This window comes from Heptranchias perlo, chromosome 6, assembly GCF_035084215.1.
Source record: "Heptranchias perlo isolate sHepPer1 chromosome 6, sHepPer1.hap1, whole genome shotgun sequence".
Classification (NCBI taxonomy): domain Eukaryota; kingdom Metazoa; phylum Chordata; class Chondrichthyes; order Hexanchiformes; family Hexanchidae; genus Heptranchias; species Heptranchias perlo.
This window is the reverse complement of record NC_090330.1, coordinates 77560886-77581351: the sequence shown is the minus strand read 5'-3', so window position 1 is coordinate 77581351 and position 20466 is coordinate 77560886. Positions and strand designations below refer to the sequence as shown.

Below are 20466 nucleotides of genomic sequence, written 5' to 3'. Positions count from 1 at the left end.
GACTTCAATGTGAACCTCATAGTTTCTCTTTGTCGACCCTATCAACTCTTTTAATCATCTTAAACACTTCAATTAAATTACCCCATAATCTTGTGTACTGCAGTGAATACAAGCCTAGTCTATGCAACCTGTCCTCATAATTTAACCCACTAACCCCCTGTGTCATCCCTCCTGAGGTGCAGTGCCCAGAACTGAATGCAATACTCCAGATGCAGTCTAACTAGAGCTTTATACAACTGTAGCATAACTTCCATGCTTTTGTATTCCAGCCCCTTGGAGATAAGAATCAGCCTTTTAAATTATTTTTTCTCCCTGTCCTCTAGTTTTTAGTGATTTCTGTACTTGGACCCCTCAATCTCTCTGCTCCTCCACAGTTCCTAGCTTCTCACCATTTAGAAAATAATCTGATCTATCTTTCTTAGGTCCTCGTACTTCCCCACATTTAACTCCACAGTTTTGCCAACTCACTTAATCTATTAATGTCCCTTTGCAATTTTCTGCTCCCATCTACACGACTTACTGTGCCACCTAACTTGGTGTCGCCAGCAAACTTGTATATTTGGCTCTCTTTTACTTCACCTAAGTCATTGATAAATATAATGAAAGCTGAGGCCCAGTACAGATCCCTGGGGGACATTACTAATCACATTTAAATGGCTCTGGAATGAGTGGGAAGAGGACACAGGGCAGCTGGCGGCGAGGGAAGATTGGGCAGCCCTAGGAAACCGCTTGTTTCATTATGGGGCACACCTGCTCCTCCTGGTCCCACAAAGGAAAGTTTTACATTTAAAATTGGAGCGTCTCATCGGTCTGCAGACCAGTTGCAGGCCTGTTACAGCCTGGCGGGGAAGCCAAAGCAACTGTCTCAGTTAAATTGCAATCGGGGTCCTATTATGTTGAATTACATAGATTGTACAGCATAGAAACAGGCTATTCAGCCCAACAGGTCCATGTCGGTGTTTATGGTCCACACAAGCCTCCTCCCACCCTCCTTCATCTAGCCCCATCAACATATCCTTCTATTCCTTTCTCCCTTTGACATAATAGGACCTTAATTTTCATAAATTCATGAGTGTCTGCTTTAGGTGGACACCTCATCCGCCTGCAGAATCCCGTAGATTAAAATTGGCAATGTGTGAACGCATCAAGTCCCGAGCAGGTAAGTAACTTGCTTGTTTTCAGCTGTCTGCCCTCCCAGTTTCCTCCAGGCAGGTAGGGTTAAAATAGGGTTTCAGTAATTCCACCGAGCCACCTCTGAAGTCCTCATTAGCAGCCCCCTTTACTATAGGCCATATGGATTCAGGGCTCACCTATGGCATCGATCAAACTGGCACCGTTAGAGGTAAGTAGCAGAGAGCAACATTCAAGATTGGATTGGATAGGTGGACCAAGGAAAAGGGATTGAGGCGATATTGGGATAAGAAGGGTGAATGTGATTAGAATTAGTTGCTCACGTGGAGAGTAAACGCCGACAAGAACTGGTTGGGCCAAATGGCCTGTTTCCATGTTGTAGCATCTATGTATTTCTATGGAGAGCCGTTACCCGGGTTGCCACACCTTTACATTGCCCCAGGATTACTGGAGCTGGGCCCCTTCTTACAGTAGATGTAGGGCTGCCACTAAAATGCTAATGAGGTGGGAAGGGGTGTTCCCCCAGCCTCTCACCTCTATTTCCCCAGACATAGGGGCACCCAAAGAGGCACTGCAGCCCCCCCATCCCCACCCCCATAGACCAGAGGGTCTGAGAGGGGCCTGGCAACAAGCTGAAGAGGACCACAGAAACAACAATAATAACAACAACTTGCATTTTTATGTCCAAAAGTGCTTTACTTAAGTTGAAGGAAAAAAATGGATACCGAGCTAGAGAAGGAGAGATTAAGTGGAAGTAAAAGAATTGTTAAAGCTCTCCCAACTGGCTCTTTGTGTAGTGGGGCCTTCCAGCAATAGCCAGAGGGATTTTGAGGCCAACAGCCAGGTCTGCGGCTGCCAGCCTCTCAGGGGCAGGCCTGTGTTAGAGGCTCGGGGCCATGTTAATGGGCTGAGGCCTCAAAATCGGTCATAGCTCAACCTGGGCAGACTCATTTCAGGTGCATTGCTCTTGTCTAGCACTGGGGCAGGGTGGTGAGGAGGGGTGGTTCTCTTAAAAGGATCGCTCTTACTTCCTGTAATGCTTTCCCTGTCATACTTAGTGGGTAGTATTAAACAGCGCATCCTCCAACTCGCTGAGAGCAATGCCATGGGAGATCTGCAAGAATAAAATAAGTTCTGTTTTGTTAATGGATCAAATTTTTCAGCATGTTTAAATGGTGGGGATTCCCTTCCCCATAGGCGGTCCTGTGATGGGGATATTATAGGGCCCATGAGAGGTATTGGACCAGCAATATCACAACAATTATACACCCACTTTTATTAAATAAAACAGTTTTACACAGAAAAAACTATGCTGTTTGCTATGGGATCCATTGATTTACACTTTACAATGTGGAATATTTCTTATTATTTAGTATCCCAGAATCTGAGTCAGTGGACAGGACCATATTGGGAGTGCGAGTCACACTGGAGACAGCCCAGTCAGTGCTGCAATAGGAGAGGCAGTCAAGTGGGGAAACATTTCTTGCAATAATTATATTTTTCTGGGCATCTGGTCCCAGATACTCTAGTAGATGGGGATAATTATATTAACCTGCCCAACAGGAAATGAACAGGATCGTATCACCACCCATTTTAAGTCTCACCCAATTTTACTCAATTGACTTCAATGGAAAGTGAAATCAGGACGGGGTGTAAGATGGGCAGCAGATCTGATCCGTCCATTTCCTGCCAGGCGGGTTAGGTTAAAATGGCCCCTGATGTTGCGGAGTACAGAATGCAAATTTAGTGAAGATTTCTGTAAATGTATATGAGGCAAAAGAAACCAAATTCAAACATAGGAACACAGGTACATTACCCAAAAAGAGCATCTGACCAAACCCAGTGTTGAGGAAATATCACGTTTTTTTTTATTCGTTCATGGGATGTGGGCATCGCTGGCAAGGCCAGCATTTATTGCCCATCCCTAATTGCCCTTGAGATGGTGGTGGTGAGCCGCCTTCTTGAACCGTTGCAGTCCATGTGGGGAAGATTCTCCCATGGTGCTGTTAGGTAGGGAGTTCCAGGATTTTGACCCAGCGATGATGACGGAACGGCGATATATTTCCAAGGTGTGGGATATGCCATGATATCCCACACCTCCCTATCACATCTTTCTCCAGGTACTTATCCAACTGCCTCTTAACCTTCCTGATGTGATGAGCCGCACTGCCTCCCTTGGCAGTCCATCCCATAATTTCACCATCCTCTGTGAAGTAGTTTAATCTCTCTTCTCACCCTCTCCTAAGTTTAAGGCTACAACCTCTTATTTCAGAATCTGTGACTATATTACACATATTGATGTTTATCTTTTCTTTCCCCTTTAGGATCTTGAATATTTCAGTAAGATCATCCTGAGCCTTTTCTTCCTAAGCACAAACATACATTCTATCATCTTTGTTTTCTTTAAAAAAAAGAAACGCAGCTCTCCCTTGGCACTTTTTGAAGCATTGTTTGTTGCATAACAACTCATTTACTTTTATTACATTGCCAATTCTGATGGCAGCTTTTCTGGGTCAAGAGGTGCAAGTCAGAAACAGCTGAATTTCTTCCTCTTTCCCCTCCTACTCTATGGTTGCCTTTTACCTTCGATATACAGATTGCAACCTGGCCTCTGAGATCTGTCACTGACACTTCTATTTCCATATTTTCAGATTAGTCTATTTCCAAAGGCAAGAAAGGTGAATAAAGGGCACAGCATCCAATAAGAAGTATGGCTCCATACTTATTACTCAATGTAATGATGGGATTCATTTGGAGTCTAAGGATCACTGGCTGATTCCCCAGTGCCTCGTAGAAACTAGACAAGTTCAGCAGCAGACTACAGATGATCTATTACATATCATGGCTCCTAAACCATTTAAGAAAATCGTATAGATATTCATATTCTATTTATTTTCACCAGGAGAATGTATAATCATGTGTTTTGTAATATGAGCCATGCTAATCAATAGAGTAGAGTTTTGGGAGTCATGATAAGCCTTTGGCTAAAATGACCTTCAGGAGAAATTATAGCTGCAGCATAGATTTGTTTTATTTGTTTCATTATTTTTGCTTCCCCAATGACATGGACGATTTTCAGAATTGGCAGACATCGGGCGGGTAGAGGTTGGACGATCGGCCGCCTGCCCAATGGCGAGAGGCCCGAGCCATTTTAAGGAATCAACGCTCACGGATAACTTGCTGACTGGGAGTGTGTGTGTGGGGGTGGGGGGGGGTTGGGAAATCTGGCAGTTTCTCCATGGAAGTTACAGGTTAAAGGGAAGGGTAGGTAATCATGGGGGGCGGCTTGGAGGAGTTGGCAGTGGCTAGGAGGATTTTTGTGGGGCTAGGAGGAGAATTTGTGCTCCGCCTGACCCCACAAAAATCTTTTAAAAATATTACCTTGGTCATTTTTCTGAGCGGCCTGCAGTGGTCCCTTTAAGGACTAGTGGTTAGGCTGCTCTACCCCTTGTAGCAATGGACGGAACATGCATGGAGCACATCTTGTCCATTGGTACCTTAAAGTTGTGTTGGGATCCTACATACCTCATAGGACCCCAGTTTGAATACTGTAATGAGGCTCCAACAACCCTCTGTGTAAAGAAATTTCCCTTAATTTTTCTCCTCAATCTTAGTGAAAATTTAACACCTTACACCTTACCTTTAATAGTGACAGTAATATAAGAACTGCGATGTAGATTAGTCCCTGGAACATCAGCATCACAGATATACTTTCCAGCTGTCTCTTCAGTTATATTTTTCAAGGTCAGCAGATTGGAATTTGATACTGTCCCATTAACCTTCAAAAAATGCAAGAATTTACATATAAGTATTAAAAAAAGGATTCAAAATGAAGTCTTAATATTTGCAAACTTTCCCTAACAGTTGAATTACTCAGCTGTACAACTGGACACTGTGAAGTCGTTGAAAAGCTCAGGTTTGTATCAGCCTGTCACTACCATCAGTGCCCAGCAGGGTAAGCACAGTGTTGAGCAAAAATACTGATTGCTCCCAACCTGGGCTGTCTCAGCTCCTTTTGTCGATCATCCCAACCTAATTGCTTGCTATGCCACAAGGAACGCAAATCAATTCTAAAAAAGTGCGTAGGCTTTGACTACAAATTTAGCTCTTCTGATCTGTGTTGAAGCTCAGTGAAGCCAGATGAGAGTCAAGCCAACCAGAAAATCAATCCCATCTCCAATTGGTTCTTCCCCAGCACTCACATCTATATGTCACTTTCTGTCATGTACTTCACTTGAGTGTTACTGTAAGACTACAAATATGGAAAATACTGTAAAAACACTGTAAAACTGCAAGACATTAAACAGGCTGCGAGATATGAAACAGTTAACCCCAGGTGCCAGTCAAAGAGACTCCAGTCCATGATCAGTGTCGGAGACTCACTTACATCAAACAATGATCCCCTGGCGAAGGCACATTAACATTGAGACAATGTATAATCAAACTGAGCCTCTGAGCCATGCTCAGTCTCGGACAAAAAAGGAAGGCCTTTCACATCTAAACAATGCTGTGAGCCAAGAGTCCATTACATTGGGGAATCACCGAGATGCCCAGATGAAGAGGTATGAATGTCAAGCAATCCAACATATTGACAGCTGAAACCACAGATGAGACTTGTGCTCCAGAATTAGCCGTGCCTCTAGCCAAGCTGTTCCAGTACAGCTACAACACTGGCATCTACCCGACAAAGTAGAAAATTGCCCAGGTATGTCCTGTCCACAAAAAGCAGGACAAATCCAATCCGGCCAATTACTGCCCCATCAGTCTACTCTCAATCATCAGCAAAGTGATGGAAGGTGTCATGGACAGTGCTATCAAACGTCACTAACTCACCAATAACCTGCTCACCGTGCTCAGTTTGGGTTCCGCCAGGACCACTCGGCTCCAGACCTCATTACAGCCTTGGTCCAAACATGGACAAATGACCTGAATTCCAGAGGTGAGGTGAGAGTGACTGCCCTTGACATCAAGGCAGTATTTGACCAAGTGTGGCACCAAGGAGCCTTAGTAAAATTGAAGTCAATGGGAATCAGGTAGAAAATTCTCCAGTGGCTGGAGTCATACCTAGCATAAAGGAAGATGGTAGTGGTTGTTGGAGGCCAATCATCTCAGTCCCAGGACATTGCTGCAGGAGTTCCTTAGGGCAGTGTCCTAGGCCCAACTATCTTCAGCTGCTTCATCAATGACCTTCCCTCCATCATATGGTCAGAAGTGGGGATGTTCGCTGATGATTGCACAGTGTTCAGTTCCCTTTGCAACCCCTCAGATAATGAAGCAGTCCGTGCCCGCATGCAGCAAGACCTGGACAACATTCAGACTTGGGCTGATAAGTGGCAAGTAAAATTCGTGCCAGACAAGGGCCAGGCAATGACTATCTACAACAAGAGAGAGTCTAACCACCTCCCCTTGATATTCAACGGCATTACCATCGCCAAATCCCCACCATCAACATCCTGGGGGTCACCATTGACCAGAAACTTAACTGGACCAGCCACATAAATACTGTGGCTACAATAGCAGGTCAGAGGCTGGGTATTCTGTGGCGAGTGACACATCCCCTGACTCCCCAAAGCCTTTCCACCATCTACAAGGCACAAGTCAGGAGTGTGATGGAATACTCTCCACTTGCCTGGATGAGTGCAACTCCAACAACACTCAAGGAGTTTGACACCATCCAGGACTAAGCAACCCATTTGATTGGTACCCCATCCACCACCCTAAACATTCACTCCCTTCACCACCGGCACACCGTGGCTGCAGTGTGTATCATCTACAAGATGCACTGCAGCAACTCGCCAAGGCTCCTTCGACAGCACCTCCCAAATCCAACATTGACTGGGACAGCCATAGCATTAGGGGCTTGGATGGAGAGAAATTTGTTGAGTGTATTCAGGAGGAATTTCTCATTCAGTATGTGGATGGCCCGACGAGAGAGGGGGCAAAACTTGACCTCCTCTTGGGAAATAAGGAAGGGCAGGTGACAGAAGTGTTAGTGAGGGATCACTTTGGGACCAGTGATCATAATTCCATTAGTTTTAAGATAGCTATGGAGAAGGATAGGTCTGGCCCAAAAGTTAAAATTCTAAATTGGGGAAAGGCCAATTTTGATGGTATTAGACAGGAACTTTCAGAAGTTGATTGGGAGAGTCTGTTGGCAGGCAAAGGGACGTCTGATAAGTGGGAGTCCTTCAAAAATGTGTTAACCAGGGTTCAGGGTAAGCACATTCCTTATAAAGTGAAGGGCAAGGCTGGTAGAAGTAGGGAACCTTGGATGACTCGGGAGATTGAGGCACTAGTCAAAAAGAAGAAGGAGGCATATGACATGCATAGGCAGCTGGGATCAAGTGGATCCCTTGAAGAGTATAGAGATTGCCGGAGTAGAGTTAAGAGAGAAATCTGGAGGGCAAAAAGGGGACATGAGATTGCTTTGGCAGATAAGGCAAAGGTGAATCCAAAGAGCTTCTACAAATACATAAAGGGCAAAAGAGTAACTAGGGAGAAAGTAGGGCCTCTGAAGGATCATCTATGTGCGGAACCACAAGAGATGGGTGAGATCCTAAATGAATATTTCGCATCGGTATTTACGGTTGAGAAAGGCATGGATGTTAGGGAACTTGGGGAAATAAATAGTGATGTCTTGAGGAGTGTACATATTACAGAGAGGGAGGTGCTGGAAGTCTTAACGCGCATCAAGGTAGATAAATCTCCGGGACCTGATGAAATGTATCCCAGGACGTTATGGGAGGTTAGGGAGGAAATTGCGGGTCCCTTAGCAGAGATATTTGAATCATCGACAGCTACAGGTGAGGTGCCTGAAGATTGGAGGGTAGCAAATGTTGTGCCTTTGTTTAAGAAGGGCGGCAGGGAAAAGCCTGGGAACTACAGACCGGTGAGCCTGACATCTGTAGTGGGTAAGATGTTAGAGGGTATTCTGAGAGACAGGATCTACGGGCATTTGGAGAGGCAGGGACTGATTAGGAACAGTCAGCATGGTTTTGTGAGAGGAAAATCATGTCTCACGAATTTGATTGAGTTTTTTGAAGGGGTAACCAAGAAGATAGATGAGGGCTGTGCAGTGGACGTGGTCTACATGGACTTTAGCAAAGCCTTTGACAAGGTACCGCATGGTAGGTTGTTACATAAGATTAAATCTCATGGGATCCAAGGTGAGGTAGCCAATTGGATACAACATTGGCTTGACGACAGAAGACAGAGGGTGGGTGTAGAGGGTTGTTTTTCAAATTGGAGGCCTGTGACCAGCGGTGTGCCTCAGGGATCGGTGCTGGGTCCGCTGTTATTTGTTATTTATATTAATGATTTGGATGAGAATTTAGGAGGCATGGTTAGTAAGTTTGCAGATGACACCAAGATTGGTGGCATCGTGGACAGTGAAGAAGGTTATCTCGGATTGCAACGGGATCTTGATAAATTGGGCCAGTGGGCCGATGAATGGCAGATGGAGTTTAATTTAGATAAATGTGAGGTGATGCATTTTGGTAGATCGAATCGGGCCAGGACCTACTCCGTTAATGGTAGGGCGTTGGGGAGAGTTATAGAACAAAGAGATCTAGGAGTACAGGTTCATAGCTCCTTGAAAGTGGAGTCACAGGTGGATAGGGTGGTGAAGAAGGCATTCAGCTTGCTTGGTTTCATTGGTCAGAACATTGAATACAGGAGTTGGGATGTCTTGTTGAAGTTGTACAAGACATTAGTTAGGCCACACTTGGAATACTGTGTACAGTTCTGGTCACCCTATTATAGAAAGGATATTATTAAACTAGAAAGAGTGCAGAAAAGATTTACTAGGATGCTGCCGGGACTTGATGGTTTGACTTATAGGGAGAGGTTAGATAGACTGGGACTTTTTTCCCTGGAGAGTAGGAGGTTGAGGGGTGATCTTATACAAGTCTATAAAATAATGAGGGGCATAGATAAGGTAGATAGTCAAAATCTTTTCCCAAAGGTAGGGGAGTCTATAACAAGGGGACATAGATTTAAGGTGAGAGGGGAGAGATACAAAAGGGTCCAGAGGGGCAATTTTTTCACTCAAAGGGTGGTGAGTGTCTGGAACGAGCTGCCAGAGGCAGTAGTAGAGGCGGGTACAATTTTGTCTTTTAAAAAGCATTTGGACAGTTACATGGGTAAGATGGGTATAGAGGGATATGGGCCAAGTGCAGGCAATTGGGACTAGCTTAGTGGTATAAACTGGGCGACATGGACATGTTGGGCCGAAGGGCCTGTTTCCATGTTGTAAACTTCTATGATTCTATGATTCTCTACTACCTAGAAGGACAAGGGCGGCAGGCACATGGGAACAACACCACCTGCACGTTCCCCTCCGAATCACACACCATCCCGACTTGGAAATATATCGCCGTTCCTTCATCGTCGCTGGGTCAAAATCCTGGAGCTCCCTTCCTAACAGCACTGTGGGAGAACCTTCACCACTTGGACTGCAGCGGTTCAAGAAGGCGGCTCACCACCACCTTTTCAAGGGCAGTTAGTGATGGGCAATAAATGTTGGCCTTGCCAGCGAAGCCCACATCCTATGAATGAATTTAAAAAAAGGCTTGGGGGTTTGCATGCCTATAAGAAGGTACAACAGCAAAATGTGGAGGCTGCAGTCAGGTGACACCATAGCCAAATTGCCTTTTCCCTCGATTTTCTATGGCTACTACCCATTGTCCACTCTGTCACGGTCCAGTCACCTCCAGATCCAGGCCTACAATCCACATCGGAAACGACCAGCCACTTGGTTGATTGTAAGTTCCAGGCAAACCACTAAGGGGTTTGCATTGCGGAGGCTGCAGTCAAGGGAAGAAGGATGGAAACCAGTCATTTCCAGTTCCAGGCCTATGATCAGCATCAGTAACGACTAGCCGCATGGGTGATTGTAAATTTCAATCAAATCGTAGAAGGGTTTGTACTGGGGTTTTGTTGGTCTAATAATCTAACAAGTTTGGGTTGAGCCAAAGCCTGTTTGTTCCGGGCAATTTTGTTCTTGTAATTCCAAGGTCCAAGAATGGAAGGGAATGGAACATCTTACAGATCTTGGCGACCATGGAGGGACCACAAGGTCTGGAACAAAATGACGAATAAGGTCAGATGCAAGAAACCCTCAATGGAGAAAAGGATGTCCTCGTATGTGTGTAAAATAGCAAACATTTCAGAGCCTTGGGCACAAGAAATGATGCACTCTGAGAATCCGCAGGAAAAAGTGGCAGAGTGGACAATAGGTAGTAGCCATAGAAAATCGAGGGAAAAGGCAATTTGGCTATGGTGTCTGCAAAAGCAAAATGAAATTCTCATGAAGAGAGTCAGATGGTTAGAAGAAGGGAAAAGGGAACTGGAGAGTAAGGAAGTGACAGAGAAGTAGTGGTAGATCGGTTGATGAGAGATTTAGGGGAGGAAAGACAGGAAAAGAAAATGAAGGAAGAAACGGCACGTAATACGAAAGAGTACTTGCAATATCAGGTTACGGAGTGTATGAGGCAGAGCCAGACTCATATTGAGGAGAGTGCAAAGAACCTAAAAAGAGCCGAAGAGGCAGAGGAGCAGTTGGAGGATATTAAGGTGGCGTATAGGGTAGCCCGTAGACAGGGATATGAAAGGGTGGATCACAGGCCCTGTAAGGAAAAAATTCGGAAACTGACCCTAGCACTATCCGGAGCCAGAAGTATGGTTTGTGCGGCCGGAGAATTTGGGGAAGACTGGGATGAGAGGGAAAAAGAACCGGATGATGGGCCCCAGTATAGCAATTGTCGGTCGACTCCCAAAGCACCGGGACCACCGAGACCAATGTGCCCCCTGCAACAGCAAAAGTATGGTCCACCACTGGCGGATGGTGGACCAGCGCCATTGCAGAGTGATTATCTACTTCCATATACACCCCTCCAGTTACAAGAAATGCTAACTGGTGTAACGAAGTTAAAACATGGGGGAGATGCTTCCGTCCATTTCGCCAATGTAGAGCAGATAGGCGGTATCAATAATTGTAATGAGGACGAAATGAAAAAGCTGATACTGTTCTCCCTGGACAGGAAGCTGTGTCACAGTTTGTCGACAGCCACTAAATTGGGGAGAGGTACCGTGAACGGCTTGAAAGATTAAATTTTAATGGCGCTGGGATATAGCCAAGGTAGTCCTTTTTTACAAGTTGAGCAAACTAGGCAGCAGGCGGGTGAGTCACGAACGCATTTGCGGATAGATTGTAGCCGGCATTCGTGAAAGTGACTGGAGGAAATCTAGTACACACGCAGTTAATAGGGGCTCCCAGAAATCATTGGCTGAGGGCCGTGGTGTCCAACAGTTTGCCACGGATCATGGCAAAAGCCAAGTCATGGTTTGACCCTGAGGAACATGATAATACAGAGGTGGTCGTGCTAAGAAAGCTTACTTTAGCTTTTGATTAGACAAAGGGGAAGAGAATAAAGACAAAGGGAAGGTGCTCGAAGCCAGAGAGAACATGGGAGCTAAAAAGGAATGGAGACAAGAAGGGGCTCATGCAAGCAGATCCCAAGTGTGTTTTAACTGTGGGAAAATGGGACACTGGAGTAAGGAGTGTAGGTTCCCGAAAGGAGGAAACCCAGGATACGAGGGTCTTGGAGGGTCAAAACCACGGGTGGTAGAGGCAAAGCAAGGGAAGGCAGAAGATACAGTAAAACTCTTAGTGGCCGCATTACAGCAGGTTATAGGAACATAGAAACATAGGAACAGGAGTGGGCCATTCAGCCCCTCGTACCTGCTCCGCCATTTGATAAGATCATGGCTGATCTTTGTTCTAACTCCATATACCTGCCTTTGGCCCATATCCCTTAATACCTTTGGTTGCCAAAAAGCTATCTATCTCAGATTTAAATTTAGTAATTGAGCTAGTATCAATTGCCGTTTGCGGAAGAGAGTTCCAAACTTCTACCACCCTTTGTGTGTAGAAATGTTTTCTAATCTCACTCCTGAAAGGTCTGGCTCTAATTTTTAGACTGTGCCCCCTACTCCTAGAATCCCCAATCAACGGAAATAGTTTCTCTCTATCCACCCTATCTGTTTCCCTTAATATCTTATAAACTTTGATCAGATCACCCCTTAACCTTCGAAACTCCAGAGAATACAACCCCAATTTGTGTAATCTCTCCTCGTAACTTAATCCTTGAAGTCCGGGTATCATTCTAGTAAACCTACGCTGCACTCCCTCCAAGGTCAATATGTCCTTCCGAAGGTGTGGTCCCCAGAACTGCTCACTGTACTCCAGGTGCGGTCTAACCAGGGTTTTGTATAGCTGCAGCATAACTTCTGCCCCCTTGTACTCTCGTCCTCTAGATCTAAAGGCCAGCATTCCATTAGCCTTCTTAATGATTTTCTGCACCTGTTCATGACACTTCAATGATCTATGTACCTGTACCCCTAAGTCCCTTTGGACATCCACTGTTTTTAAACTTATTACCATTTAGAAAGTACCCTGTTCTATCCTTTTTTGATCCAAAGTGGATGACCTCACATTTGTCTACATTGAATTCCATTTGCCACAGTTTTGCCCATTCACCTAATTTATCAATATCGCTTTTTAATTTTATTACATGTTGGCCTGCCACATGATTTTAGATGTACAAAATAATTGCCTATGGGAGGCAGTTGATTTGGACAAGCTAGAGGAGATTTTAGTCATTCCCAAAGATGAAAAGATGCCTGCACGATGAAACCGAAGGGGAGCTATGACCTGGAACAATTGGTCGATAGCATCCTGGCGAGGTATCGAACGAATGTACGGGATAACCTCACCGTCTTCACTACTCACAGACATGATTGTGAAAGCGAGACAGGGGTAGAGGTGAGGGTAGATGGGGATCCAATATCATGGCCTCAGAAACAGTACAATTTTTCTCAAGAAGCAGAAAAGAATTTGGGAACTGCGATAAACTCCTTGGTAGACCAAGGCATACTGAGAACAATAGCAACCCACGTAAATTCACCACTTTGGCCAGTTAAGAAACCCGATCAGTCATGGAGAGCCACGGTGGACTACCGGGTTCTCAATAAAAACATTCCAGCCTGTGCACCCACTGTACCAGCAGTAGCAGATCTGGTAGGAAGCATCCCTGCGACGGCAACGACATTTACCGTACTTGACATATCAAAAGGGTTTTGGTCAATAATCCCCATGAGATGGGAGGATCAGTATAAATTTGCCTTTACATTCAAGGGACAACAGTACACCTGGACGTGTCTCCCACAAGGGTTTTACAACAGTCCTTCAATTTTTCACCAGTGTGTGGCTGATGATTGAAGGGTTTCAGTCAGCCCAACCAGCTAATCCAGTATGTGGACGACTTGTTGTTATTCTCCGAAGGTGTGGAGGATCATGGGCCATTACTAAGTGAACTATTGAAGCTGTTACAGGAGGTGAATCCCAAGAAAGCCCAAATTGGACAAGAGGAGTTGCAATTTCTAGGACTGTCAATTAGAGCAGGAGATAGGGCTGTAGACGGGGCAAAAAGAAAGGCAGTTCAGGAACTACCAGCCCCATAGGATGTATCTGGAGTAAGGTCCTTTCTGGGAGCAATGGGATACTGCAGGCCACGGCAGCCCCTTTACTTAGGCTCCTTAGAAAAGGGGTAGAATGGGAATGGGACGAAAGTTGCCAGGAGGCATTCACTCGCCCAAAAGAAGCCCTACAAACTGCACCCGTATTAGCAGTGATTAATGGGAACCAGGACTTTTACCTGGAGGTAGCAGCTACTGGGGACAGTTTGTGCACAGTCTTACTCCAAGAGCGCCACAGCAAGTTGAGACCGGTGGCCGATGCCTCCCAAGTCCTGATAGATGTCGAAAGGGGCTTCTCGAATTGTGAACGACATCTCTTGGCAAACTTTTGGGCCATCAAACACTTTCAGTTGTTCACGGGGTCATCCTTGGTAACCCTGTTGACCTGCCATACCCCAACATAAATGTTACTGGATGGTAGAATGAAAGATGGGACAGTGAGCAGCAGTCGAATAGCCTGTTGGATGCTGTTGCTCTCTCAGGCCACTAAGTCTATCCGGGGATGGATCACGTGTGTTCAGTAGAGGGAGTGTGGGATGTAGATATGGGATTCTGAGCAGGGGAACACCTGACAGGTCGGGATATTTATGTGGATGGGTCCAGCTCAGTAACAAATAGAGAACGTAGGATAGGGTTGGGATTTTTGACCCAGAGACAGGAATAGAAAGGGCCATAAAACATCCCGACACGCTGAGTGCGCAGCAGGTCGAGCTGGCGGCCGTGACCTATGTAGTAACGCACCCCAGTGATTGTCCAACCCCCTACACCATATGTTCAGACTTGATGTTCACCTGCAACTCCTGCACCGAATATTTGGCAATATGGGCTAGACGAGGTTTTAAGTCTTCAAACGGGAAACCATTGGTAACGGCTCCTCTGTTGAAAACTATCTTAAACATCACGGATAATAACCAGAAGGATTATTACATTCAGAAGGTTAAGGAACGTTCAAAAACGGAGCCCAAGCGGGAAGGTAACCAGAAGGCCGATGAACTGGCCAAAAAGGGGGCCATGGAAGGAATGCCTTGGGACCCGTACCAATCTGGATAAGTTACGACCATAAGGAAAAGAGAGGGACACCAGGAGGTGAAATTGCCCCCAGACTTGACACAGGTCCAAACACAAGATGTGGTTTTAAAAGCGGTAATTAGGGAAAAGGAAGGAGGGGAACCAACTGAGGGACCCTTTGGAGCAGCAGACATAGTAGTTAAAGAAGGAATGTTGTTTAAGGAAGATAAGTGGATTGTGCCCACGCAGTACAGGGAAGAATTCATGCAGCTCATGGGGGTCCGGGAACACCTAGGACCAGAAATGACGGGGAGGAAAGTAGAGGAAGTGGGATGGTGGCCCCATCTCAGGGAGGATGTAAAGGAGTATTGAAATAACTGTTTAGTGTGTGCTGCAAATAATCCAGACCCCCACTGAAGAAAGGTCCCGCTGGGACACACTAGGAGGGTAGAGGAACCTTGGCAGTCTATACAAATTGACTTCATTGCGTCACTGCCCAACACAAAAACAGGCCATAGGTATTGTCTGGTGCTGGTAGATACATTCTCTAAGTGGGTGGAAGCTTTCTATTGTAGGCCACGGCATTAAATACGGCTGGGATTCTGGTGAGGGAAATGTTCTCCCTATGGGGACTGCCCCAGATAGTAGAATCAGATCAGGGAATACATTTCACTGGACGGGTTATGCAAGCACCCTGAAGCTCCTAGGAATACAGGGAAAATGGCATGTGGCCCATAACCCCCAATCATTGGGTATAGTAGAGAAAATTAACCGCACTATAAAAGGGAGGCTTAGGAAAGAGATAGGAGAGGACCCAAAGAAGTGGGATGAGGTCCTGCCCCTAGTCCTAATGAACATCAGGGCCAGTCTCTCTAAAAGTACGGGACATTCCCAGCACGAGCTGATGAAGGAGTTCAATGAGGACTCTGACTCATGTGCTGGTGCCGATCCTCACAGAAACGCAGACTAAGGAGGTCACCTGAGATAGGTTTGTGAGGGATCTGCATGATACTTTAAGGAAGCTGCATTGGGAGGCAGCTAATAACATGGGAAAACAGCACCAGGAGAATAAAATGCTGTTGGAACCACGTAAAGTGTAGGAATGGGAAGTAGGGGACCAGGTCATGATCAGAAATTACGTGAGAATAGGAGGATTCAAACCATTGTATAAAGGGTCGTACAGTATTGTGGTCCTTTAGGGAAGGAAACCTGCCGTCCTTACCCGGTCTGGCCTATATGTGACTCCAGACCCACAGCAATGTGGTTGATTCTTAATTGCCCTCTGAAATGGCCTAGCAAGCCACTCAGTTGTAAAATCTCATGAAAAAAAGTCACAAGAATAAAACAGGACGGACCACCCGGCATCGGACCACTAGGCACCAGACACAGCAAAGGCAAACCAAGCCTAGTCGACCCTGCAAAGTCCTCCTCACTAACATCTGGGGACTTGTGCTAAAATTGGGAGAGCTGTCCCACAGACTAGCAAGCAACAGCCTGACATAGCCATACTCACAGAATCATACCTTTCAGCCAATGTCCCAGACTCTTCCATCATCATTCCTGGGTATGTCCTGTCCCACCGGCAGGACAGACCAACCAGAGGTGGCGGTACAGTGATATACAGTCAGGAGGGAGTGGCCCTGGGAGTCCTCAACATTGACGCTGGACCCCATGAAATCTCATGGCATCGGGTCAAACATGGGCAAGGATACCTCCTGCTGATTACCACCTACCGTCCACCCTCAGCTGATGAATCAGTCCTCCTCCATGCAGAACACCACTTGGAGGAAGCACTGAGGGTAGCAAAGGCACAGAATGTACTCTGGGTGGGGGACTTCAATGTTTATCACCAAGAGTGGCTCGGTAGCACCACTACTGACCGAGCTGGCCGAGTCCTGAAGGACATAGCTGCCAGACTGGGCCTGCAACAGGTGGTGAGCGAACCAACACGAGGGAAAAACTTACTTGACCTCGTCCTCACCAATCTACCTGTTGCAAATGCATCTGTCCATGACAGTATTGGTAGGAGTGACCACCGCACAGTCCTCGTGGAGACGAAGTCCCGTCTTCGCACTGAGGATACCATCCAACGTGTTGTGTGGCACTACCACCGTGCTAAATGGGATAGATTCAGTACAGATCTCACAGCTCAAAACTGGGCATCCATGAGGTGCTGTGGGCCATCAGCAGCAGCACAATTGTATTTCAGCACAATCTCTTACCTCATGGCCAGGCATATTCCTCACTCCACCCTTATCAACAAGCCAGGGAATCAACCCTGGTTCAATGAGGAGTGTAGAAGAGCATGCCAGGAGCAGCACCAGGCGTACCTAAAAATGAGGTGCCAACCTGGTGAAGCTACAAATCAGGACTACATGCGTGCTAAACAGCGGAAGCAACATGCTATAGACAGAGCAAAGCGATTCCACAACCAACGGATCAGATCAAAGCTCTGCAGTCCTGCCACATTGAGTCTTGAATGGTGGTGGACAATTAAACAACTAACGGGAGGAGGAGGCTCTGTAAACATCCCCATCCTCAATGATGGCGGAGTCCAGCACGTGAGTGCAAAAGACAAGGCTGAAGCGTTTACAACCATCTTCAGACAGAAGTGCCGAGTGGATGATCCATCTCGGCCTCCTCCCGATATCCCCACCATCACAGAAGCCAGTCTTCTGCCAATTCGATTCACTCCACGTGATATCAAGAAATGGCTGAGTGCACTGGGTACAGCAAAGGCTATGGGCCCCAACAACATCCCGGCTGTAGTGCTGAAGCCTTGTACTCCAGAACTAGCTGCGCCTCTCGCCAAGCTGTTCCAGTACAGCTATAACACTGGCATCTACCTGACAATGTGGAAAATTGCCCAGGTATGTCCTGTCCACAAAAAGCAGGACAAATCCAATCTGGCCAATTACCACCCCATCAGTCTACTCTCAATCATCAGCAAAGTGATGGAAGGTGTTGTCGACAGTGCTATCAAGCGGCACTTACTCACCAATAACCTGCTCACCGATGCTCAGTTTGGGTTCCGCCAGGACCACTCGGCTCCAGGCCTCATTACAGCCTTGGTCCAAACATGGACATAAGAGCTGAATTCCAGAGGTGAGGTGAGAGTGACTGCCCTTGACATCAAGGCAGCATTTGACCGAGTGTGGTACCAAGGAGCCCTAGTAAAATTGAAGTCAATGTGAATCAGGGAGAAAACTCACCAGTGGCTGGAGTCATACCTAGCACAAAGGAAGATGGTAGTGGTTGTTGGAGGCCAATCATCTCAGCCCCAGGACATTGCTGCAGGAGTTCCTCAGGGCAGTGTCCCAGGCCCAACCATCTTCAGCTGCTTCATCAATGACCTTCCCTCCATCATAAGGTCAGAAATGAGGATGTTCGCTGATGATTGCACAGTTTTGAGTTCCATTCGCAATCTCTCAAATAATGAAGCAGTCCGAGCCCGCATGCAGCAAGACCTGGACAACATCCAGGCTTGGGCTGATAAGTGGCAAGTAACATTTGCGCCAGATAAGTGCCAGGCAATGACCATCTCCAACAAGATAGGGTATAACCACCTCCCCATGACATTCAACGGCATTACCATCGCCGAATCCCCCACCATCAACATCCTGGGAGTCACCATTGATCAGAAACTTAAATGGACCAGCCATATAAATACTGTGGCTGCAAGAGCAGGTCAGAGGCTGGTGACTCACCTCCTGACTCTCCAAAGCCTTTCCACCATCTACAACGCACAAGTCAGGAGTGTGATGGAATCCACTCCACTTGCCTGGATGAGTGCAGCTCCAACAACACTCAAGAAGCTCGACACCATCCAGGACAAAGCAACCCGCTTGATTGGCACCCCATCCACCACCCTAAACATTCAGTCCCTTCACCACTGGCGCACAGTGGTTGCAGTGTGTACCATCCACAGTATGCACTGCAGCAACTCGCCAAGGCTTCTTCGACAGCACCTCCCAAACCCACGACCTCTACCACCTAGAAGGACAAGAGCAGCAGGTACATGGGAACAACACCACCTGCACGTTCCCCTCCAAGTCACACACCATCCCGACTTGGAAATATATCGCCGTTCCTTCATCGTTGCTGGGTCAAAATCCTGGAACTCCCTTCATAAGAACATAAGAACATAAGAAATTGGAGCAGGAGTAGGCCAATCGGCCCCTCGAGCCTGCTCCGCCATTCAATAAGATCATGGCTGATCTGATCCCAACCACAAATCTAAAGAACACAAGAAGTCGGAGCAGGACCCGGCCACATAGCCCCTGGGCCCTCTCCGCCACCCACAGGGCATTGACCGATCCGAACTCAGCTTCATGTCCAATTTCCTGCCCGCTCCCCATAACCCCTAATTCCCTTTACTTCTAGGAAACTGTCTATTTCTGTTTTAAATTTATCTAATGATGTAGCTTCCACAGCTTCCTGGGGCAGCAAATTCCACAGACCTACCACCCTCTGAGTGAAGAAGTTTCTCCTCATCTCAGTTTTGAAAGAGCAGCCCCTTATTCTAAGATTATGCCCCCTAGTTCTAGTTTCACCCATCTTTGGGAACATCCTTACTGCATCCACCCGATCAAGACCCTTCACAATCTTATATGTTTCAATAAGATCGCCTCTCATTCTTCTGAACTCCAATGAGTAGAGTCCCAATCTACTCAACCTCTCCTCATATGTCCGCCCCCTCATCCCCGGGATTAACCGAGTGAACCTTCTTTGTACTGCCTCGAGAGCAAGTATGTCTTTTCTTAAGTATGGAGACCAAAACTGTATGCAGTATTCCAGGTGCGGTCTCACCAATACCTTATAAAACTGCAGCAATACCTCCTTGTTTTTATATTCTATCCCCCTAGCAATAAAAGCCAACATTCCGTTGGCTTTCTTGATCACCTGCTGCACCTGCATACCAACTTTTTGATTTTCTTGCACTAGGACCCCCAGATCCCTTTGTACTGCAGTACTTTCCAGTCTCTCGCCATTAAGAAAATAACTTGCTCTCTGATTTTTCCTGCCAAAGTGCATAACCTCACATTTTCCAATATTATATTGCATCTGCCAAATCTCCGCCCACTCACCCAGCCTGTCTATATCCCCTTGCAGGTTTTTTATGTCCTCCTCACTCTCTACTTTCCCTCCCATCTTTGTATCATCTGCAAATTTTGATATGTTGCACTCGGTCCCCTCCTCCAAATCGTTAATATAGATTGTAAAGAGTTGGGGACCCAGCACCGACCCCTGTGGAACACCACTGGTTACTGGTTGCCAGTCCGAAAATGAACCATTTATCCCAACTCTCTGCTTCCTGTTCGATAACCAATCCTCCACCCATGCCAGAATATTACCCCCAATCCCGTGATTTTTTATCTTAAGTAATAATCTTTTATGTGGCACCTTGTCGAATGCCTTCTGGAAGTCTAAATACACTACGTCCACTGGTTCCCCTTTATCCACCCGATACGTTATATCCTCGAAGAACTCAAGCAAATTTGTCAGACATGACTTCCCCTTCATAAAGCCATGCTGACTTTGTCCTATTAAATTATGCTTATCTAAATGTTCCGTTACTGTCTCCTTAATAATAGACTCCAAAATTTTACCCACCACAGATGTTAAGCTAACTGGCCTCTAATTTCCAGCCTTCTGCCTACTACCCTTTTTAAATAACGGTGTTACATTAGCAGTTTTCCAATCTGCCGGGACCTCTCCTGAGTCCAGGGAATTTTGGAAAACTATCACCAAAGCATCCACAATCCCTACTGCCACTTCCCTCAAGACCCT

The 20466-nt window shown here is 46.3% G+C and overlaps 1 protein-coding gene across 1 annotated transcript in view; it reads right to left on the bottom strand.

The window, feature by feature from the left end:
- Positions 1-20466, bottom strand: part of LOC137323068 (T-cell surface protein tactile-like) — a 166899-nt gene that overhangs the window by 41246 nt on the left and 105187 nt on the right. Inside the window, exon 9 of the mRNA XM_067986469.1 lies at positions 4772-4910. Within this exon, the coding sequence (XP_067842570.1) occupies positions 4772-4910 (139 nt within the window). The remainder of the gene's footprint in view (positions 1-4771; positions 4911-20466) is intronic.